General features: G+C 41.3%; 1 protein-coding gene across 2 annotated transcripts; it reads left to right on the top strand.

The window, feature by feature from the left end:
- Window positions 1–193: 193 nt before the first annotated feature.
- On the top strand, window positions 194–23,655 carry ENTPD5 (ectonucleoside triphosphate diphosphohydrolase 5 (inactive)). 2 transcript variants are annotated; one of them, XM_057370448.1, is made up of 15 exons: window positions 194–359; window positions 2,183–2,292; window positions 5,179–5,456; window positions 6,678–6,757; window positions 8,776–8,919; window positions 9,288–9,363; window positions 10,942–10,977; window positions 11,787–11,875; window positions 14,369–14,448; window positions 15,837–15,898; window positions 17,289–17,390; window positions 18,233–18,373; window positions 18,724–18,780; window positions 20,288–20,403; window positions 20,570–23,655. In XM_057370448.1, exons 3-15 carry the CDS (start codon window positions 5,240–5,242, stop codon window positions 20,654–20,656), a joined length of 1,287 nt encoding a protein of 428 aa, XP_057226431.1. In that variant the 5' UTR covers window positions 194–359; window positions 2,183–2,292; window positions 5,179–5,239; the 3' UTR covers window positions 20,657–23,655. The 2 variants fall into 2 exon arrangements, with proteins under 2 accessions (XP_057226431.1, XP_057226352.1); XM_057370369.1 differs by lacking the exon at window positions 194–359 and having other exon boundaries at window positions 2,064–2,292.
- The last annotated feature ends 71 nt before the right edge of the window (window positions 23,656–23,726 follow it).

The following is a 23,726-nucleotide window of genomic DNA, read 5'->3' as shown; positions in this document are numbered from 1 at the left end:
GGGGCGGCCGCCGTCCCGCCGCTCCCGGGCTGGGTGAGCCGCCCCGAGCCGTGCTCGCTCCCGGCGCCCCGGCAGGGCGCTCCGCTGGCTCAGGGCAGGGCGGGCGGCGGGAGATACGCAAAGCTGCGCCGGCGGCGTCTCCGTTACTCCCGGGGGCGGGCGGGAGGGCGCCCCGTCCCGGTCGAGTGACAGCGCGGGCCGGCTGCTGAGGGGGGCACGGGCGTTTGTCTGCGGCTGTTCCTGCCGAGCGCCACCGGTGCCGGCTCCGGGAAGAGTCRCGGAGCCCCGGGCCGCGCTCTTCGCGCCGGCGGGGCACGGGGAGAGCCGCGGAGGCTTTTGCCAGGGGACAGGAGAGGAAGGTAGGGAAGGCTTTTAGGCGTGCTCAGGGCGAGAGTTGAGGTGGCAGCCGTGGGACATGGAGCAGGGCAGGACGCGCTGGGTGTGTGGCAGGGACAGAGCCAGCAGCCCCGGCGGCGGCGGGGTCGAGCGGGGCCCTGCGGCTCCGGCTGCGGGGCGCTCCTGGGGCTGTGGATGTGCTCCAGGCTGTAGGGTCAGAGCCCCAGCGCTCCCAGCCTGGCACSAAGGCAGAGCCCTCAGCGCCCCAAACCCGTCCGCAGCCGAGCTCTGTTTCCCAGGAATGCGAGGCGTCCCGGTAAAAGGTGCCGTTACAGCCCTCGCGGCTCTGAAGGGGTGCCCGAACCCAGGAAGAGAGTGTAGTGTAGCGGTCTCCTGGAAAAGCTGCCTTGCTCTAATTAAAGGGGAAGATATAAAACCCACTTGGCCAGAAATGTGAATAAATAAATTATGTGTATTTGGAGTCTCAGTAMGGGGGAAGAAAGATTAAAACTTCTGATAACACATGTTTGTGAGTTGGCTCTATTTTTTCCCCCCTGGAGTTTAAAGCTCTAGAGCCAGAATTCTACCGAAGACGTATGTATGCAAAGGATACTGTGCCATTACGTTTATGGAAGTACTGGGAAATTCTGCCATGGAATCCAGTTATTCTTTCYATTGTGTCTTTTAAACAGAGTACTTTTAAAAAGCTTAAACTTTTGTCAAAACAATCTGAGAATTTTTTTTTTAATAGACAAGTCCAGAAAAATTGTAATAACTTTTTTTTCTGGGAAAAAATGCTAAAAATAATTTATTTAGTCATGAGTGTTAAGTGTTAAAGCTCTCATCTGGGAAATAGATCCTGTGACCATAAGAGCTGCTCATCTGGAAAATAGATTTTGTTACTGTTTTAGCACAGAGGACTTTCCATTCTTAATGATTTCTGGTGTGCTTCAGCATGGAAGAACAATATTAATTGAATTATGTAATTTGTCTAGTTTGTCTCCTAAAATATTTGTCTATCCATTTATATATCATTAATATTTATAATTATTCTTGAATATTTTTGTGTCTCTCCAAATATTTCCCTATATTATATTAGGAAACAGAAGGGAGATTCTTGTGTATCTTATACACTATTTTTCCCTCAGATCACATTGTTTTTTACAGGGAGATGCTTCTGTTGTGTGGTTTGTGTTTCTGTCAGAAATATTCAAGTATTGAATATTTCTTGTCTTGAAAATTACATAGTTTCTGTGTSTGGTGAAAATTACACAGTTTCTTTGTATGGTGAACTGTAAGTAAGGTTGTATTTTGCTGTCTTAAGGTTAATTATTATTATGGTACTGTTTTTACTTTTGTTGTTTAAGGAGTTTGGTTTGGGTTTTTGTTTGGTGGTGGTGTGTTGGGATATTTTTTCTTGCTATTCATGCTGTCATGTAAGTCTCTGTGCAACATCCCAGTATTTTTGTATCATACAGTTTGCACAGCTTCCAAATTTTTTGGTTAGATATGCTTCAGCCTTTTCATTTAGGATCTAAAATCTGCAGTATACAGACAACATTTACATGTGTTTCTGTGTGTTGGGAATTGAGTGTTCTGTCCCGTTTTGCTGGGCTCAGGCCAGGGATGTTGAGGTCAACTGAAGCGTTTGTGTAAATGTTTTACTAACTTGTTGAACTCAGTTAACTTTCAACTTCTTGAAATTCATCCTGTGTAGTTATATGAGCATGTTTCACTGCTTGTATTGAGCAATGATAAACTCAAATTTGAATAAAACAACTCAGTTGATATTTGATGTGCCTTCATGAGCTTATAATTTGCCTGATACATAGTCCACTCTTATTAGCTCTCAGCAAAGGAGAAGTGCAGGCGCAGTCTCTCTTGCCGTGGTGCTCCGAAGGTGGTTTTCATCAGGAATCCTGGAGTGGAATAGCTGTTGCTTCCATCCTGCTTCAGGTATGTGCCTAACATGTTCATGATCAATGCTCATTATTACTGCTCCATTTTAAAGACAGTAACTGAGCCTATTGATGGGATCTTTACCTTACTTTATGTATGCTTTATCTTGCTGAGCTGCTTGATTGCATTAATGAGCTTGTGCTCACGTTACAATTACCCTGTTTTCTCCTTTCTGTTGTTAATTTTYTCCACCTTGTTGTATTCTGATACCAGCTAGGGCTTTTAAGTTGTTTGAGAGGAACTGTTTTGAAAAACAGTTGAGAAATCTTTCCTTCTTAGTAACTTATCTCTTGTCTATCTCTGCCCTAAACTTTTTCTTCTATACTTTCTTTTGTTTCTGTCTTTCCAAATTTATTTTCCTTTGCTGTTTCTGTTGTGCTCTACTGATTTCTATTGATTGTCTGTGATTTCTTCTATTTTCATGCTTCTTATGGGCATTGTTCTGCTAGTGTGCTTGATTAAATGGACTTCATCAGTCATTGAAGAGGCTCAGTGTGATTTTTTTCATTCTTAATGAGGGAGAAAGAAAATAAAATCCCAAGGTGATTGGTTTTGAGTTTGTGGTTTTGTTGGGCTTTTATTTGACCTTAGAAGTATAAAAGTGGAAAGGAAAAAATTTATGGGAAATGTAGAAAACAGAAAGTGTGAAATGGTGATGGAAGTCTGAGAAGGGATAGAAAAGCTTTGTGAGGGAATTTCATGGGAGCTTAAGGTTCTGGTAGATGTGGCAAGAAAAGTTATGAGTTAATGATGGCAGTTGCTCAGATATTTTCGGATCATCAGAGATTCTGAGGCTTACATAAGTGTCACATGTGCTGTTTGTAATAGGACTCTGGAGTTTGTTCTTAAGGCAGGTGCTTGGGTTGTATTTGTGATAGTTCATTAAACAAAATCCTTATTGCATGAGAATAAGAACACCTCTTCAGAGCTGCCGGGAGGAGGCTCTCACTCTAGCTTATGTTCTGTTAAAGCTGTGCAATTTCTTGGGTTTTCAGTAGCCCTCCCTGCTGTGATGAAGCGAACCTGGTAATGTCAGCTGCGTCTTAGTCCAAAGCTATGAAACGGCCAAACTGCTTGGCACTTCTCATCAAGCCTCTTCGGGAGAGAACTTTGTAACAGAGCTAAGTATCTAGTATCCTCTCCACATAAAATGTGGAGGCTTTAGAAATTACTGCAGTTGGCACTGATTTGCCACAGCGACTGGCYGTGGCTGTTGTCTGCTTGTGGAATTGTCAGTTCTTTCCAGAGTTTGCTTCTCAGGCAGAGAGGATCAGGAGTCTGTGCTTCTGCCCGCATCTCTCTGCCTTTGTTTGAAAAAGGAGGATAAAAATAAAGGTCACAGCAGACAGGTGAGGTYACCCATCTGCAGTGGACTGTGCACTTTGCTGGCCCTAGACATAGCTGAATGCTGGAGTGACGTCTGAGGAATATGACGGGTTTTGCTGAAAATGGGTAAAAGTTAATCTCACTTAGCTGAAATGGGGACAAAGGTGAAGGATGCAAATAATAAACRCCTTACAAGGGCTGAATCTGGGATAAAAGGTAGCGGAGTGTAGGTGAGGTCTTAGGGCGTGGGAGAAAGGTGTGTGGAAATAGAGGCTATAGCAGGCTCACATAAAAAGGAAATGAGAGGGTTTAGGAATGAATAAATGTAGGATAGAGAGAGCAAGTAAAGATTTCAAGAGAATGAACATGGGGCTGAGCAGATTGCTAAAAGACAGTCAAATATAAGAGCAAGCAGTGGGTGAGGGTCTTGGGCAGYGCAGATGAACAGCCATATAAAGTAGAATATTCAGTGCTGTGGGTGGATGGATGTGTTGCCAAGTGTCTGGAAAGTGATAAGGAGCTGTTTGCACCTTCTGTTTGCTGAGTTCTCTGTGTGTAGGTTGGTGCAGGCGATACTGCATATGGTGGGACATCTGGCCACATGCTCTTTTCTCCTGTTAAAGATGCCTATATATTCTCCTGTTCACCTGGGCACCCCGTAATTTCTGTGCTCATGTCTTTTATTAGCGTTTCTTAGGAAAAACGCATGCAAAGAGATACCTGTTATGGGGGGATGTAGTTGTAGCTAATATGCAATACTGTGTAACACAGCTTCAGGGCTTTGGCTTGTGGAACTGTTGTTAGAAGCTGTTTGGGCAACCTGAGTGTTCGGGGCAGCTGTTTTAGGTTTGTGAGGGCGTATGGTTTTTGCTAGGGTTTTTTTGTTGTTGTTGTTGTTTATAGTTCTGAAAGTAAAACCCAAACCAAAAAGACAGGAAAAATATGGAGAGCCCAGGTGCACTTCACTGTTCAGCCACTCTTGTGAGCACAGACTTTTCTCAGAGATGGGGATGCTGCTGGAAGGATATGCCTTCATTCTCTCTGTGTGCTAATCTCTCCCAGCAGCTGTTCATAGCCTGAGATGAAATTCTCTTTGTTTGTGACTCTGAATAACACTTGTGTTCAGCCACAGCATCTCAAGTCTGGAAATGTTTTAGTAAAGTGGTTCTGCCCAGAGTTCCCCTTTGGTGATGCTTCTTTTCACATAGTATTTGGGCTTTTTGGGGGTTCTGGGGACTCTGACTGTTTGGAATCTGCAAGACGAATAAGAGAAGGAAATTGTCTAAAAGTCAAAACTAGAAATACTGGGAAACAATTCACTTAATCTCTTCTGCATTTGGGAAATGGAGAAACCTTTACTCTGAAAGAGCAAAACACTTAGATGTAGTTGTAGCACTAAGTGCAATAAAACAAATCTTTTTGAATGAGATGTTGGAAAGCACCTAAAGGGTAGAATACATGTGTACTGAATTATTTGTTTWTTTTCTTTTTTGACAAGTTTTAGAGGAGAGAGCTCTTTGTAATTTCCATACTTTTTTTTTTTTTTTTCCTCTTCAGGACCTACTGCAGCTCTGTGATTGCTGATACATGCTTGACAGTCTCAAAGGGTCCTGGCAAGATGGCATCTTCCAGACTTCCCATCCTTATAGCAGTGGCATTTTCCTCTCTGCCCTTTGTTCTTTCCCATTCAAACAGGGTAATGTGGTTTCAGGAGTTCTTTCCACCTAATGTGTGCCCTATAAATGCCAAAGAAAACACTTTTTATGGCATCATGTTTGACGCAGGAAGTACTGGAACCCGGATTCATATTTACACCTTTGTGCAGAAGAGCCCAGGTAAGACCCCATGTATGTCGACTTAGGTTCCCACTTCCCAAAACAGTTTTGTTTTTTCCCACCACAACATTTGAGGGAAACTGAAGATTTCTATAGTTTGTCCTTCAAATGGTCCTCCTGCAGGTGCTTATTGTCCATTTGTCTTTGTGTTTWGCTGTGTAAATATCTTTTTTTGTAGGTCTTTTGAGTCTCAGAGATGTAATTCTGTGTATATTGGAGAGTTTTCAAAGGTTTTCATCTGTGCAGCTATTTAAAAGGAATGTCTCATTGAGATGAAAAGATACTTACACTGTTTTTGTCAAGTTGCATTTTACCTTAAATTCTACCAAGAGATACCGAAATTCTGCATATGTTTGTGTCACATTTTGTAGCAAATTACAATCAGTAAATCAAAGAGTTATTAAGTACTGAAGGTGTGAGCTGTTTCCAGGAGAGCTGTGCTCGGTGCATCGCACTCCAGTGTACCTGCTGCTCACAGGGTGCAGAGGTGCCCAGTTTTGGCTGCGCATACAGCAGGATTCAGGAGGATGAATTAGCTTGGGTACAGTGGGCCAGCAAATTTGCAAAGGTTGAAGGCCGGGACTGGTGTGGGTTGGTGACTGGGACTTGGGTCATGTAGCACTTACGTGTCTTTGCATGACTTCATGTGTAGTTTGGAAGGACTGGTGCAAGGTCCAGTTCTGATGGACTCAGCCTGACTCGTTATGGGCAATACTCGGGGACAGCTTCTACACCCAGGCTGCTCTGGGAGCAGTGATCAAACTGGTTTGGCTTCTCAGCCAAATAGTTGAGTACACTCATCTCTGCTCTGTCTTTGTGAGTTGGATGAATCACYTGAGGATAATCAAGAGTTGATTGTGTCTTAATATGCACTGGTATTTCACAATTAGCTTGGGGACAGAAAGGCAAAGCAATTTAAGAGTGGGCAACAATCATGTTGCATTGTTGTAATGTATTGTAGTTCACAAATGCTAAATGAACATACTTCCAATTCTAGCATGTTGTTAATGAATTAWTTGTGTACTTGGAGGATACAAGGGCAATGTTYTGCTAAATATATTCCTGAAGTGAAGGAGCAAGGCTTGTTTTAGGAGGGGAATAATATTGTTTGCAAGGAGAAATCAAGGATAGTCACTTTACAGGAGTTGAGGGCAACCTTTTGGAAATTAAAGAAAAAGGTTTGATTTGTTGACTCTATCATGTAATGTTTTGTTTGTGCAGAAGACCTTCCAGAGTTGGAAGGGGAAATCTTTGAGTCTGTGAAGCCAGGTCTGTCTGCATATGCTGATCAGCCTGAAAAGGTAAGACTGTCCTTCATTCCCTGGGACATGGTCTTGCTTCTGTTAATATCACTTGGATTCTACCAAGCAGTTCAAGTGTTACTGATTGCAATTGCAAAAAGTCAAGAAGAAATGTATAAGTTCTACTGCTGTTTCTCTAAACCAGTTCCTCTACTTTTGTGAGTTAATTTCTACACAGTGAAATAGAAGCTGGTGTTTTACATATTTCATCGGTGGAACAGTGGCTTAATTAATTGCTTAAATGTTTATATATATGTAACTATATATTATATTTTTATATATATATATATTATATTATATATATAACTAGACTATATTCCTTTGAGAATTTCAAAGACAAAGTGATTTTTGTCTCTCGCACTGTCCATAGTCAGTGATTATTTCCCCTATAGCTACCCTAAATATGAGTAAATACGTACTCTGTCTCATTTACAAATAATTTTCTGAGGTTTTGATTGGAATTTTCAGTGTTAGTCACAGTTCAAAATGGGCATATTTTGCTTGKATTTGATTAGTTTAAAGGTAAGGCATTAAGAATAGAAGGGGGTCTTTTTAGTCATGTTACACTGAGAAGCAAAGAGCGTTCATTTCTCTGACTCCTAATTTTGTGTGTGTAGTCAGATCTGCAAAAGTTGGTTTTTGTGAGTAAGTTATGGAGAAGAATAAAAATGCWCTTTGAAGTCAGATTTTATGATCAGACTTCCATCAGACTGTTCTTTTTGATTCTTTGCTGTTATCTTTGGAACCGTAGCTTGTAAGTCACTGCTCAGGGATATGTAGGACTTACTTCAGTCAAGCTCAGTTCAAATATTGATTGCAGTTTTAGCTGAATAGTGGCTTGTTACAAGCAGTTACTCTTTTACTGTCTCAGGACCTTTGCTCTTCTGTTTATATACAGAGTTTTTTGAAGCACAGTTGGATGGTTACATCTTCCACAATCAGATGTATTAATTAATATAAAAATTTATAATTTCAGTTAAAAATTGAAGTTAAGTACATCCTTTTAACTTTCAAATGTGGGTGATTGTGAATTAATGCATAGTACACCCTTTCCATGCCACTCGATGGATCAGGAGTCAGAAACGAAAACAGAGCAGAGACAGCTAAAATAAACCTGTTTTTGTGGTGTGCTGGGACTGTTGTGAAGTAAGCTGCCATTTTCCAGACCCTTTTCACTGACAGGAAGCTCTTTCATAAACTAAAGGAGGTGCCAGAGAAATGACAGATTAGATACACTATCTTGTGTGGTTTAGCAGCCTTGAGGTTGGGAGCTGGAACAGTGGGGGTTTCAGGTTTCTCATTTTGCACAGTTGAATTCCTTGCTATAGGAATTTGAATGTGACACTTCRTGGAAGAGTGAATGGATTTTGGATTTTTTTTTAAACTTTGATAAGATCACTTGTGATTTCAGTTAACTCCTGTTTGTTGGGAAGGAGAGGAAAACTCACCCCAAAAGAAATTTCTAGGCATTTCACAGGAGAATGTTTATTGCTTTTGCCAAACTGTAATTGTTAGAGCAGTGGAAATAATTGAGAGCCAGCAATGATGTCTGCACTTTGTGTGGTAACCATTGCACAGCTGGCATTTTAATTACAATATTTGCTACAAACACACTTGGAATTCTTACATTTTATGTWGTGAATTCAGATATTTCCCCTTGCCTTGGTAGCCTCAGTCAGTAWTTGCACCATTTAGTTTYATCATACTGCAAGATATTTAGGTTTGTCAGGTAATCAGTTCCCTCATCTCCCCCCATCCTTTCCAAAAAATTGCCTTCCACAAACAATGACATTTTCTTCCCTAAAATATCTTGTTGAATACACCTTTTCTTCCAGTGCAGACATTCTCTTTAATGTTCTATGAGATGTCTAGCATGGTTTTTATGTTTGTCTTATTTTGGGTGTGGATATCTCCTGCTATTAAATGCTGTTTTCACAAGTGTTGAGGGGTAACTGAGAGGCCTATTCTGTGATGGCCTGTAGGTGAACACTATAAGAAAAACTTACTTTTTGTTTTAGGGTGCTGAAACTGTCAAAAAATTGCTGGACATGGCCATAGATGCTGTGCCACCTCACCTCTGGAAGAAGACCCCAGTAGTGTTAAAAGCCACGGCTGGACTTCGCTTACTGTCAGAGGAGAAAGCTGAGGCTCTGCTTTCAGAGGTACTACCAAGTTCTTTTGGATTCTGTTGTCTCTGTTTCATCTTTTTTTTTTTTTTTCCACTCAGTTCTCTATTCCGTTTAGCATAAGAGAATTTCAGCTGTGAAAAGAGACTGTAATCCCATGATAGCATGAAACTCACAGAATGAATGTCTTGTATGGTCCTGAAATCCTCTGTCTTTCTGTGCAAGGAAGGCATGGAGAGGGACCTACCATACTCTTTCCTTTCTTTCYTCTTTGAAAGAGGAAGAATATTATTACTCCATACACTTGTCTTATTTCCTACTGCTGTATAAAACAAAACTTGTCACCTTCCAAGCAGAACAAGACGTTGAAGACCAAGAAATCTAATTGCTATTTCTTTCCGCAGGTGAAAGAAGTCTTTGAGGAATCACCATTTCTTGTTCCAGAGGACAGTGTTGGCATCATGGACGGATCTCATGAAGGTATATTTTAGAAGGGGTAAAAAGCAAAGATAAATGGAAAAAAAGAGAGATCCTATGAACATGAGAGGGAAAGAGAAAAACTAAGGGAAAAAAATGAAAGGTTTCTAGCCCTGTTTGAAACAATGCAATCCTGCCTTTCCTAGGGGCTATTGATTACTTGTTAGGGTACAAATGCAGATACACAGAGAGATTTCACAGGTTTCAGAACAAAACCTCATCACAGCAATAAGTATTCAGGCTAGTGCAGACTGACCAGATAAAGCCTTCTCTTGGGGACTGGTGCAATAAAGACTTTCATGTCACCTCTGAAAGGCTACATGGCAATATATGGCAAGCTGGGAACCTTATGGAAAAWGTCTTGTAAATTCTACAATATCAGCATTACAAATAGCCTACTATGATTTGCTTATCAATTATCAATTTAAAGTTGGAAGAATGTGAATATTAAAGGAGAATGAAGGATCATTGGCAAATATTAAAAAYAGATAACTAAATAATAAAATAGTAAGATAAAAATAAGCTGTTGAGAAAAATGCTGCTAGTAAAGTAGCAAGGAAGTACTATAAAATACAGGAAAAGGTGAAATATGTTGTAGGTTTGGAGCGAACAATCATTTTGCGGTGCAGAAAAAGTCACTGTAACATTTGGCTACATGTCTAGACATGCTGCCTTGGAGAATAGGCAGGTAATTATCATCTGCATGGATGCCTGGTGAAAAGAGGCATCCTGTCATGTTATATTTAGTTCAGAACACTTCCTTATGGCAGATAAATTGCCAGTTTGGAAGCTGTTGAAGGAGAACAAGAATTATCACAGAGTTTAAACAAGTAGTAAATGGAGAAAGATTAAAGAGCAAAATCTGTCCACATGGGCCAAGAGAAAAGAAGTATCACAAAGTCTTCAAATACTTGATAAATATGGTGTTATGCATGGTTTGTCACTGGGATTAGAGGGTGAATTGTACAGTGGGGARAATGGTTGTATTGACAGGGGACAGGACCAATGAGGCATGATAGAGCAAGGGTAGCCTGTCATGTTTATGTAAAATCCCTACCTCTTCTGCTCTCACCTTTGCCTGTGCTTGGGTGAGAATCATGCCAGTGTCAAGGAAGCCACTAGAGACAAAGGAAATATTTGTGTTTTACTGGTTGTTGTTCTGTCTGTAGTGTAATTATAGAAACTACAAGATTAAAGCAGTGATGTGAATGCAGTTTTCAGATTAGGAATTGAAGACCTGGGGTGCAAAAGTGGGCCCAAGGAAACCTGTGCATTGTGTCAACTCATTGCTTCCTCTGTATGTTGTTTGGATAATGGATATGATTTGTGCATGCTGCAGTTGCATGGGTATTACAAAGTTCCAGCTATTCCAGCTGATGGGACTTGTGTGAATCAATAATGCATCATATAATTTAATTATGAGTTTGAATTAATCTCTGAAGTCTGGGGTGGTTAGGTTAAATTAGTAATGACTTCCAGGTAAATAAATAACATGTGGAGGGCTGGTAAGAATGGGCAGGAGTTTATGGAAATACTCAGTGGTGACTGTTTTTTTTTTTTTCTTTTTTTCACTCTTTGCAGGAATTTTAGCCTGGATCACTGTGAATTTTTTGACAGGTAGTTAATTCTATATAACTACTCCCTAAACTTGAACTTGAGTCTCTTCTGTGGAGGTGATTACCCTGAGTTCCTCTGCCTTGGCCATGCTTTTCCTCCCTTCCCTGATACCAGTGCTGAAGCAGTGGATTGTCTTGGGCAGACCGTGTTCCATAGTCTGTAGTAARAAGGAGACATCTTTATCCCGAAAGTGCCAGAATTCACTCAGGTCTGGGAGGCACTGACAAGCTGGTTTCTCTAACGTGCACTGGGGAGTGGAACTGATAAATGTGTGGAAAACAAGACCTTGCAGTGTTCTTCATCCCAGTGTGAGCTGTGCAGCTGCAGTAGTGCCTTAGCACTACTGGCTTCAAGAGCTTCTGGGAATGCAATCTAGTGAAAAGAAAACCAGTACTCTAGTAGATAGGTGAGCAAGCAAAAAAGCTGCTCTGAGTGAAGAGAAATTGTAACAGCTGGTTTGGCTCTTATTCCTCTTCCTCCCCCACTGCTTTTGACCGGCTATATGGTCATTACAAAATTCCTGTACTGTCCCTGACAGCCTTCTGCAGGAGATGCTTTGTCTCTTACTTTCAGCTTTTGCTTGATACCTAGAGATTTATCTGCTGCTCTTTGGGAGTGAGATTGAAATCAAGGAGGAAAGTCTGTGAATCTTTCCATAATGTCTGTTTGCCTACCTGTTCTGTGTGAGATTTTTTTCTTTGAATTGCTGTGGTACTGTGATCATCTGATGGCTGCCTGAACACAGACACTGTATCTGCATTTTAGCATTTGTGCACTTGGGGCTGTTCTGAGCATGGTGTTGTTTGCAGGGCAGCTGTCTGGCCAGAACCAGCAAACTGTTGGGACTCTGGACTTGGGAGGAGCCTCAACCCAAATCACATTTCTGCCACGGTTTGAGGTGAGGAGCGGTTAAAAGTGCGCGGGTTGGGGCTGCAAGGCCGATGGRGAATCCTGAGCACTGCTGCACTTCTGATATCGCTTTGTCAGCAGTGGCACGAGCAGAACATCTGTGGTTTACAGAACATCTGTATTTCTGTTCCCTTTGAGATCAGCAGCTAGCGCTCGCAGACAAAGGAGCCTGAATAACAAGGAAATAAAAAGAAAGAAAGCAARTGAATGAAACCAAAAAGAAACAGCTTTTGTTTTCTAGACTCRGTCTGGGAAAGCCTCATTAATGGTTATATTGGTGTGCATTCAACAAATGTWGAACATTTCTAGGGAGTATTCTTGAATATTAGAAGAAATCTGGTCTATCTTTCTGTTTTTTTTCCCATTCCATTTTGGTAACAGATCTTCACTAAATCTTGAGGCTGGGGAGTGTCATATGGGGTAGATGTCTTTAATGGTAGCATAGTCAGTTCTCTGTTTTCATAACGATTTCTTCTCCTTCCATTGGAGAATTTGCCTCTCTGTCCCTCAGACAGCTCTGCTGGATTTCTTGGCAGTTCTATAGCTCTTCAGAAACAGTTTGAACTGAGACCCAAGTCTGCAGTTTGTATGAGAAAATTACATCAATGAATAATGGAAATTACCTGAATGAGTAATAGAAAGGCACTGTAGGATTCTGTACCTTTATMTTGTTATGTTGTTTATGTCACTCTTTTTGAAGGAGTAATTTCTTTAACATTTTTTGTTTATAGAACTTCAGATTCTCAAAGGATGTTTGGTGACCCCAAAACACATSGCTTTCACATCAGTTTATTTTAATTCTGCAGTCGTGTGTTATGTTGAAACATGACATGCAGCCTTATCCTGTTCACCAAAGCCTCAAATATACTCCGGGCTTGTCCTCTGTTTTGTGTTGATAACACCTGCTAAAGTGGGCACTGGACCAACAGGAAAGGGTGTTGCATGTCAGGGTTTTGGAGAATAAATAGAACTGTGAAATAGGCTGAACTGCAGCTCAGGATTAAAATGTCCCCTTAGAGCCTTGCAGGAAAAGGCTTCAAGTGTTTGCTGCTGATCAGGACTAAYGGTGTGAATTTGTGGGGCAGAGTAGAGTCAAAGTTCACGTTGCCTGCTTGTACACTGTGTCTGCTTCTCACCTGTGTTGTCCAGTTCATATAAATAAGCTCAGTATGTTTGTGGGAGTTTTCCCATCTGACAGAATTAGCAAGGATACCTCCTACCTCCCTTTGATTTATAGTGGGGATTTTTCCTTCCTGCAATCTGAGGTAGTTTGCTCTTGTATTAGTTTTGAACAAAATACTGTCATAGTAAGAGATTCATTAATTAAATAGGAATTACAGGTTAGTAGAGAACATATAATGATAACTGCATGGAGCTGATTTTAATTTTATGGCATTATTGCCAAAGTTAAAAGCAACTGAAAACCAATCATAATAATTATGAAATAGTCTGTCTGGTGTCTGCCTCATTTTTGTGATGTAAGGTTTAGAAACAGAACTCAAAATACAGCAGAGTCTGTGTGTATGAGGCCAAGGATGTGACTTCCATTTCAGTGATAATCAGCCTGAGACCCAAAACAAATTTCCATTTGTATTTGTTCAGGAGAAGCTCAAGCTAAATATTGCCAATTCCTTTCAGCTTTGAGCAGGCTTCTCTCTAGGGCTCTACAGGTACAGAAAAACTAACCCAGATCTGGATCTCCTTACTTGAATGGTAACTACAGGAATAAGAGTGTCTGATGTGACTGCACAGGGCCCAGAAAGGATGGGAGCATGAGGAGAGATAGAAACTGGGATTGAGAGACTGGGGACTGGACACAAAGAAACAGTAAATGAGCACTAAACTGGTTCAGCTTTACAAGWGTGTGAGTTAGTTTGTCCAGAAAATAGGGCAGGGTACCAGCAGGATGGAGGTACACACAGAGAGAAGACAGGAGAGAGAAAGAAAACTGAAGGTGTTGAGACCGGGCTGCTTCACTTTATCTAGCCTGTTTAGACTGGGAGTGAGTGGTGACAGTGTTTCCTTGAGTATCAGCAAAATATTTGACATGGTGAAAACTTGGCCTATACTTTGCATTTTTAGTTCTTCTGAGTTCCYCAGGTTTGGTGCCTAGTGGGACTTGCAGAAGTTCTTAGCACTTTTAATGCAGCTGATATCAATGGCGACTCTGTACATGTAGAGCAGCGTGTAAGTACTCTGGAAAAATTCAGGTTTCCTGAATTAGAAGRYGTTTCCAGCCTGTTCTGTTGTGCTTCCCTTTCATAGATTGAAGTAACTCAAGGATGCATATAAATAAAATCAGTCTTAAAAGCTGCAGATATTACAGCAATGGCACCATTGGAAAACTGGTTTTTATTTTCAAAGCAGATCAGATGAGTGCAGTAAACCCTATGGSTGTATCTGTGATATTACATCAAAGTTGGTTATTTCTTTATTGTATAAGATAAACTAAAACATTTTTTTTCTTTTACTTAACTTTTAGGAAACTCTGAAGGAAACCCCTGGCGATTTTCTTACCTCATTTGAAATGTTTAATAGCACCTACAAGCTCTATACTCACAGGTGAGGAACAAAAAGACTGCTGTTTGCACTGGGAAAATCAGTCTTCCTGTAGCCCCTGGGCTAACCACAAACAGCCATGTCATCCTGGTACCAGCAGCAGAGACCATGACTTTTTTACTAGGCATCTGCACGAAACAGTAGTTGAAGTGGAACATGACATTAGTAGGCTGGAAATGTTCCAAGATCATGGTTAATGTCACTGCAAGGGAATATTAGGCAGTGTGTCAAATGAAGAGGAAGCATTATGAGTCACTGTATTTAAGGAGAAGAATTCTTATTACTGGATTCAAGCCAAATATTCTCAAACAAGCAGAAAGGTAGATATGGTGCCAGTAATCAGAGCTAAACATGATCAGAGATTCAGAAAGACGACCTTCCTGAGACTTCTCCTTGCTTCAGAATTTCATATCTCATCAGCAACTGGACAGAAAGTAAGACCTAGGTTGCTGTAAATCAAAGACACTCACAGGGAGCTGCTGCCATCCATGGAGCTAAACAGGAACCAGATGGAGGGGATACTTGGCCTGGAATAATGTAGTTGTCCCTACTACTTTAAGCTGACAAGTTTCTGAGATTTCTGCAGTGAAATCCAYGGAGTTTACCTGCCTGAGTTACAGTCCAGTGAGAACTAGATAATGTATAATAGATGGCCTCAGCCTGTTACTAGTGGAGTGAACATTATCATGTCAGTCACTTRCAAAATCTGCTTACTTGACAGCAGAGCTGGTCTGAGTCCTCCTCCTTACATCTGCTGATGTAACTGATTGCTGTAGTCATCAATACAGTCCATTAGATCACTTAAAATATATGGGACTGGAAAATAATCTATAAAGCGAGAGAGARCTGAAGCTATTTTAACTGATTATTCTGTAAATATTTTAAATTACATGACAGAAGGGGTAAGTGGCCAAACACAGAGGTGGGAATGAAAGGGTCAACAGGATTTTAATCTGTGTTGCTGCAGTGTGTGATGACATTTTCATAAACATTGTTCACATTCTGCTTTTAAGAGCACATCTTGTGTGTGTTACATAAGAGTGGCTGCCCTATTCCCCATGCACTCAGCACATACTCTACTTTTCCCCTCGTTTTTAASGTGCATTTTTGCTTTTCATGATCATCTTGTATAAATGCCACATCAGCTCTAGCCATTCTCTGCAGTTTTAGATTTACCTGTTTTACAGCTTTTTGTTTTTCTTGGGTTTGTGTTGCTCTTTTGAGCCTTGGGGTTGATCCTTGGGCAACTTTGTTTTAGAGAGGGGAGCCTTGTGGGAAACAGGGGAAGGAAATTTGGTTTGGGTGTTCCAGGGCTCAGGAAGAGGAGTATGGGTAAAGCATACCAAATGTGCTGGAATTAAGACTATAATGTCTGTCTTCGTTGTTCACAGCTATTTGGGGTTTGGACTAAAAGCTGCAAGACTGGCAACACTTGGAGCTTTGAATAAGGAAGGTATGTTCATGTGATAAAATATCCAAGATTTTTGAAGAGATGCTTAAACTTGACCTTGTGTCAGCAGCCCATTTCCTGTGTCTCTTCACTTCTGTATCTTGTGCTTTTCTGTGTTCCTGTTGGTGTATGTTTGTCTGAAAACAGCTACCRCTTGTTCAGGAATTGTGAGACAGCTGCTTTTCCCTATTTTTTAGTTTAGCCAGCAGTGACACTTKAGTGCAAATTCCAGAAATGCATATGTGGGAACATACAAACACCATATAGACCATATGGCCAACCACAAACACACAGCTTTACAAGCGTCCACAGAAGCATAAACAGCACAAACAGGTCCTTTTCCTGAGGGTTGCTGTTTAGTCCAAACCCACTCCTTAGGTTCCTTTGGTATCTGCCTGGCCTGTGGTGTTCCCCAGACTTGTTGGGTGCACTGCCTAGTCTAGATGGAAGCCTACAAGCACATCACACACTCTCGCTCATTACCGTGGTGCATCCTCATATTCCTGAGTCTTTCCTGTCTCTCATCCAGAGCTTGGGCCTTTTGTCTAGTGTCTGAACAGGTCCTGGGCTCTTTTTACCTCCTGGATTCTTACTTGACAGCTAGGTGGACTTGTGATAATTACTGGAACTTACTCCAATCAAAAATAGTTGGGAATAGGGATTATGAAAAAGATAGGACAGACTTGCAGTGACACTGCTTGCACAGAAAAAGCATGCTGACAACTGCCTGCTTACTGGTGACTGTCTTCTTTTATAGTCCCCTCTGGTTTGCCATACTTGCACTTCCCTGATCCCCTGATTCCCCCCTTTCCCAGCCTTTGAGCCTTTTTCTAAGCATCCCATAGTAAATTTTGCTATCCCACAGTCTGCCTCAACCATTCTGTTAGAAGTTTACTTTTTCTATGAGACCTGTGTGGCAATAATCATGTTTTCTTCTTACCAATTACAGTATTTGTGGTTGAACCCTTCAAAGGTACATTCAGTGGATCCTGTAGTGGCCATTGATCTCTGTCTTAGGAGTTTTTGTCTCCATTGTTCAGTTGCTTTGTCTGTCTTGGTTCTCTGCTGTCATTAGGGTTTGAGTATCTGTGTATTTATTACCTCTCATTTCTTGTCTTTTTGTGTTGAATAACCATTATCCAGATAGCTTTGTACTATTTATCTTATTTACAAATGACCAACCTGGCTGTTCTGCTGTTTGCAGGACAAAATGGACATAACTTTTCCAGTCTTGAGACTGGTCCTTAATTCATGAGTGCTACATCCATCAATTCAGATTTTTGTACTTTTGCTTGAAGACTTTAATGAATATCTTTCAGCCTCTAGTTCTGCATATTGATCGATAGCTGTGTTAAATTCTGTGCATTCTGTCTCTCCTCTTCTCTCATTCCAGTTGTGGATGGACAGATGTTCCGTAGTTCTTGTTTGCCAAAGCAGTTGGAGGCTGAGTGGCACTTTGGGGGAGTGAAATACCGGTATGGCGGCAACAGAGAAGGTAAACTGAGGAGATTTGTTTCTTTTACAATAAGTCTTACTTCCAGAATCTGAGTTTTTCTTTGTCAAATATTCCCATCAGTTAGCTGATGATGACTGGGATATGAAGGATGCCTGTCCATTTATAGAGGCTGACTTMTGAGAAATCCAAATTAAAATCTGAAGCTGTAAGAGTAGCTACCTGTACCCCTGTCCTGAYGGTGATCTCTTATTTTAAATTATACCTTTATAGTAAATGTTGAAAATTACTTGAGTAAATAAGAGGGGGTTTTCTGAGGCTTTGAGCAAATGGCAAAAATTCTGTCTGTTCTGTTTGTAGGGTACAAACATTTTGGCCTACCAATTAATCTCACTCGTGGAACTATTTCTTAAGAGTCTCTAATAATAAGTTCCTAATGCTGCATACAGAGGATGAGCCTGCTACCATCATAGACTTGAACAGAGTGGGGACCATGAGAGCTGAGTGGCAGATTTGGTGTGTGTGGAGTGGGTTGGTAGAATTTGAGTGTGACTGGGGAGGGAAAGCAAGGTTTTATCTTAACAGGTGGCAGCAAATGTAGAAGATTCTGCTGATCACAGAACATGTCAATGGGAGTTTTGCCTGACATGGAAGTAATTTGTGTGGTGCGTCTTTCATACACAGCAATGAGCTGCTCTAACCAKTACTACTTGTGTTTCAGAGTCCTTGCCTGCGTGCAGGTGCCATGCTGGATTACAGAAAGGATATCTTAATTCTTCTGATGCTTTAATCTCTGCTTCTTTCATTTTTCATGCTGTTGCCACTGTTGCTTCCATCTCCTGCATATGCTCTTTGGCTGACCCCATCTGTGTTTTTCCTGACAGGAGAAACAGGATTCAAGCCTTGCTACTTGGAAGTACTCAAGGTTGTCAAAGGGAAACTTCACCAACCAAATGAGATTCGTGGAAGTTCCTTCTATGCTTTCTCCTATTACTATGATCGAGCAGCTGACACCAACCTAATCGGTAAATTTGGGATATCTACTACATGTGAGCATGTCAGCCAGAAGGTGGACAGAGCAACCCTGGAGGCTGGAGCCACGGGGAGCAGAGAAAAGGAATGTTATTGAGAAAAGAGATACACAAAATGCCTTGAGGGAGTGACATCTGYCTATCAGTGCAGTTTGGTGTTCAGAGTTCAGCACATGAAACTGTGCTCAGGGCTCCAGTTACACCTGCAGCTCTGTCTTCTGTTCCAAGCAGGTCTCACTCCTAGAGCACTCCTAGTGCTTCACTGAGTTGCACTCTAGGGTCAGCTTAGAGAACTCAAATGCTTTCATGTCTATGACAATGTTTTCTCACATCTTCTTTTTCAGATTATGAACAGGGAGGTGTTTTGGAAGTGAGAGATTTTGAAAGAAAAGCCAAAGAAGGTAATTGTCATGAGAGTTGGGAAACTGATTTGTACAAGAAATAACAAAAAATATGAATGTGTAGGCAGTACATAATGTGAGTTTGACTTGGAAGAAAAGCAAATTTATTTAGCCTTTATTTCACTTACACACTTGTTATTGCTSTAAGTCAAAACCTCTAACTGATGCAGAAGACAGTACTGATAGAGCAGTGAGGGGTCGGTGGCTTTACAGCTCTGCTCAGGACAGGAAGGAGATCGTTTATGTCAGTACAAAGAAAATGAATTTCCTGTATCAAGAGCTCCTTCTGTCAAACTCTGGTTTAAGGGAGCCCTAACTTCTGTAAAACTGTCACCTTAAATCCTATTTAATCTCTAACAAAATGGAGAGAGGGAGTAGAGGTTGTTTAATCTGACAGCCTCTTCTGCATTCCTGTACCTCCCTCTGTCTTTTTTCCTGAATGCTTGTTCTAGTTTTGTACCTCCTGTGGATAAAGAGGTCCCACCTTGCCTGGCTACTGATGGCTAAAAGCAAGTTACCTATGTTCTGTGATCATTCTCATGAGTATTAGTAGACAGTATTTTTCAGCAGAAGATGCTTAATTATGTAGTTTGGGATTGACTTTTTTTTTTCTAAAATAAGACCCAAATTCTAATGATTTTTCAGTTAAACTTAATCTCCTTGGAAACTTGGATGATTTTGAATAGGGGGATTAGGCTCTAAAGTTTGAGTGTGGGTTKGTTGTTATTTTTTCCCTGGATAGTGAGAGAGCTTATTTCCAAAGACGTGGCTAAGATGTTACCTAACATCATCAAACCACTTACTTAGCCTTAGAGCATCAGGAGATCAATTCTGTGATTCTGAAKTAATTCTCCTCTGCCTCATTTCAATAATAGAAGGATCCTATTTATCTTTTCTTAGAAGGAAGTGAATTCTGCTCTTTCTGCCTGTAGAACAGGGCAGTAAGAGTAGGTCTGGAAAATGATGCTTAGTGTAAATACATTTCCTGTCACTGTCATCCTGACTGTGGAATCTTGACTTTGCTGCAGTGAGGGAGTGGTTGGTTGGGCAATAGCCTCTTCCATGTCCTTGAGCACGTGTGGTTGGAGAAAACAAAAGAAGCTGCTGTCCTAGAAGGTGGAATCCATTACTGGAGCCATCTGTGGAGAGTAGATGAGGAAAACTGGTGATGTTGTGTTCTTGAAAAAATAAGTAATCTATCAATGCCCTGCTAGTTATCACTTGAGCAGAGATTCTTCAAAAGAGCTGTGTGGATTATGTTGCTGTAATAAAAGGTGTACTCCAGATGGAGTTAAGAGAAACTGGATGTGCAATATGGTTTTCTCTCCAACATTGTAGAACACCTCTGTAGCRTGTACCACGTATCTTATCTTCTGTTATCTTTTGTTATATAACAGAAGAGGGTGGCTTGTTTTWGTAAGCTTTGGCTTGAGGTCAGTTCAAATGTACAATGTTGATAAAAGYGCTAATTTTGCTGACATCCTCTTATTCTTTTTTTCTTCTCTAGTCTGTGATAACATGGAGAGGTACAACTCAGCGAGTCCTTTCCTCTGCATGGATCTCACTTACATCACTGCTTTATTAAAGGAAGGTTTTGGATTTAAGGACAACACAGTCTTACAGGTGAGAAAAAAAACATTAAATCCCTATCAATCAACATGCATTAGTTCATTTTTATGGCTAATTATCTACTGAAGTTTTCCAGATTTGTAACATGTAGTTGCTGTCATTTGTGCAAGATATGAATCTAGGGAACTGTCAGAAACAACTTGGTTTTATTCCTTTATAGTTGACAAAGAAAGTAAACAACATAGAGACAAGTTGGACTTTGGGTGCTACCTTTTACCTGCTGCAGTCTCTGGGGATGACGTATTGACCTGTGACACTCCTGGACTTCAGCATTTCTGAAAGACTGAGAAAGCAAATTGAAATCTCCAGGTATGTTGTTCAGCTGGGACTGGTCACAGAGCAGAACATGGACCAAAGATACTCAACAGATCCTTACCCTGGATTGGCACTGTGCCTAATGAGAGTTGCCACAGTATGATTTATAATTGTGATTGCCATAAATGATCCAGAATCTGCCTTATGAAAGTCAAAAGGCCTAAACTCCAGCAGAGAATATGCAAGGGGCTCAAAACCAGCTTTCACCAGCACGTTTGTTAGAAGCACAGAATACCTGGATGTGGTGGCAGACTACAGACACGTGACTTCCCCTACCCGCTTCTATTTTAAACATACATAACTTAAGTTTGCTCGTGAGATGTTAAATACAGAAATTAATTAAAAATAGCATCAACAGTCATTCAGAGAAAAGTGAACAGCTCTGGATGCTGCCAACCTCAGTGTTCCTAGAATCCAGCTGCTAGCTTAGCTATTACATGGCAAGAATATTCCAGTCTTTCAGGAAGGGCCTGCTATAAGTACGCTTTGGGCATGGTTTTGGGAAAGGTGTTGGCTAAAACATAGTAACTTACCAGGCATTTTTGTAGGCAATAATCATTCCCTAAGCAGAATGTGTGCCTGACTGTGTTTCAGTTCTGCTGCCCTTTCCAAGTCTGTGCAGCTACGCCATACATCTGACTACCAGACTTGATAAATTTATTCATTTAGCATGTAGTCATAACACAGAGTTGTGCTGGCACAACGAGGCAGCAGTGCCAGCTATTGAAACTCAGCTGCCAGAAGAAGTGCTTGTCACATTCCACCCACAAGGAGATTGCAGTCAGATGAAATGGCTGATCTGACAGCTCACTTTGCTATGAGAGCCAGTTCTGTTTCTCTGCTCTCAGCAAGGCACTTTCACAGCCTTCTTCCCTCTGCTGCTGGTGCTCCTCAGGTTCTTGGRTGAACCAATTCAGGACACCAAACTTGAGGTGGTGCTCACCCAAGGGCCAAGTCTAGTGCTATCCCAAGGGAAGCAGGCACGGCACAGCCCAACAAGACCTGCTGAGCCAGTGAGCTGTGTGAGCCCCTCTTGCCAGAGTGAGCTCTGTGGTGTGGTTTCCCATTTGAAACCCATCCATTGCCCAAGTAAAAACACCTGCAGAGACTTTTTCCACCCCATGAAATAACTGGCAGCTTGACACTGTGTTCTCCACAAAATGTGTAAGGTACAGGTGAATTTACCCCATCACAACAAAGAGGTATTGCTCATGTGACTAAGGAAAGCTTTTATTCACTGATCTCTTGTGATTAACGCTTTTCTTTTGGGCAGTTACAGTTACCTGTTTGCTCTAAAACACCTTTCCCACTTCTGTCAAACCAAAGACTGCCCTCACATTCCCTTCTCTGCAAACTGGATTTGAAAATAATTAGTAATTCCCATCAAGGGGAGGAAGTAGTGCACTTACGTCTTCAATGGTCTTGCCAAGCAGTTTGGAAACTTAGAAATTTGCCTTACTGTGAASGTTAGTCCTTTTCCTCTAGTTAGCAGTGCAAGTTTGCCTGTGGGTTAATTAAGCTACCCCTTCTCATATCTCAGGTTTTACAGCACAAGGGTGCAAGGCGTGCTTTTGCTTGAACAAGTTCAGTCAGCAGTAAGAAGCCAAGGGCTGGGGATGGAGCCATCCATACTTATCCCATCACTGACACCTTGCCATAAATTCAGGCTGCTTTTTTGAAACAGGATATGCTCATCCTACATGTGTACTCCTTCAGAATCTGTTTGAGACCCACRCTGAGAAATTCCTCAATGTCACACCAAAGTTTTGTTCCCTCCTCACTAGGAGTTCCTGTTTTAACATGAAGAAAGTAGTTGCRGCCTCTTCTCAACCATAAACATTTCTTATTCCTCTTCCTAGTGTTTGGCAAAGCTTAGTATATGGTCTGGTCTGCAGAACAAGGTGACTGCAAATGCATTCATTTTGTTTCCAGTGAACGTTTTTGTATTCTCAGAAAACAYGAAGTAGGATGCAGTGACTACTGGCCAGGCTGCGTTAGCCTGAGAATGAGCTAATTTAATAATCCAAAAGTCATCTTTCAGTCTGAGCCAGTGCTGTGACAAACTCTTACTGGATCTCGGGGCTAAGAGCTGTGAGCAGTGAGGCTGGTTTCAAACAGGAAGGCAGGGTAGGATGTGGTGTGTAAGGAAGAAGCAGCAGCGTATCTGCCCCCTGAACACACACTAGCCCTGAGGAGTGCTGGAGGGCTGGGTTTGYCTGAAAGGAGGAGAGGCTAAAAGAAGGGTACCATGCAGAGGAAGTTGTTTCTTCTGCATTCTTTTCCTCAGACTCTGGTACTACAAATGCTAGCGGGGAGCACCTGCTTCCCAGTACCAAAGTTGCATTTAATCTGAATGCTCAGGGCCTTCATTTATTGGTGRCGCATTCATTAACTGAAGCAAAACTGCTATAACTGGCATGATCCTTCAGTTATGGGAGAAACAAAAWCTCTGTTTAAAGGTTTATTTTTGCAAGAAATTGCAGAACTGAGCCCCTGCTGTTTACATCTGAATTACCCAAGTGGGTGGGGGGATCTGGAGAAGCCAGTCAAGTCCTCACACTTACCCTAGTGCAATGAGATTATTTATTATCTAAACTAAAGAGTAAGCAGCCTTTTAAAAGAACAGCTTTACTTGCAGCTCTGATTTTGATCTCATCCTTTGTAGTGTCTTTTAGCTAGCCACTAACAGGAACTGCCTAATCTGAGTGACTGCAGAAGCACAAGAAATGGCTTTCAGTTCAAAACTTGTATTTCATTCTTCCTGATGTTAATTCCTAATACTGGTCAACTGTATGTGTAAATCTTGCCCACGGGCAGTGCTTACTTTTAATTTTGTGAGTGGCAAATGTCTATTGCAAGAAGCTGGTGTTTGGAACCTAAGACAGAATATCTTAAATTGTCTATTTTAGTAATAAAAGCATTTTAACAATATTCAAGATGTGTGGTATRGTTTTGTTTCCTAGATATTATTGTTGCCTTGCATCTTTTCCATGGAGCTCTTA

The sequence above is a fragment of the Malurus melanocephalus genome, unplaced genomic scaffold (assembly GCF_030028575.1).
Source record: "Malurus melanocephalus ecotype Western Australia unplaced genomic scaffold, MMel_1.1 scaffold_0, whole genome shotgun sequence".
NCBI lineage: Eukaryota > Metazoa > Chordata > Aves > Passeriformes > Maluridae > Malurus > Malurus melanocephalus.
The sequence above is the reverse complement of the archived record's forward strand: the minus strand, read 5'-3'. Positions and strand labels throughout refer to the sequence as shown.

What these genes read in the sequence shown, in the direction of transcription:
- ENTPD5 (XM_057370448.1), top strand. Translation starts at nt 5,240, where the DNA reads ATGGCATCTTCCAGACTTCCCATCCTTATAGCAGTGGCATTTTCCTCT. An exon ending in GTATGGCGGCAACAGAGAAG is followed by an intron (nt 17,391 to 18,232) that starts GTAAACTGAGGA and finishes TTTTCCTGACAG; the next exon opens with GAGAAACAGGATTCAAGCCT. An exon ending in TGAAAGAAAAGCCAAAGAAG is followed by an intron (nt 18,781 to 20,287) that starts GTAATTGTCATG and finishes TTTCTTCTCTAG; the next exon opens with TCTGTGATAACATGGAGAGG.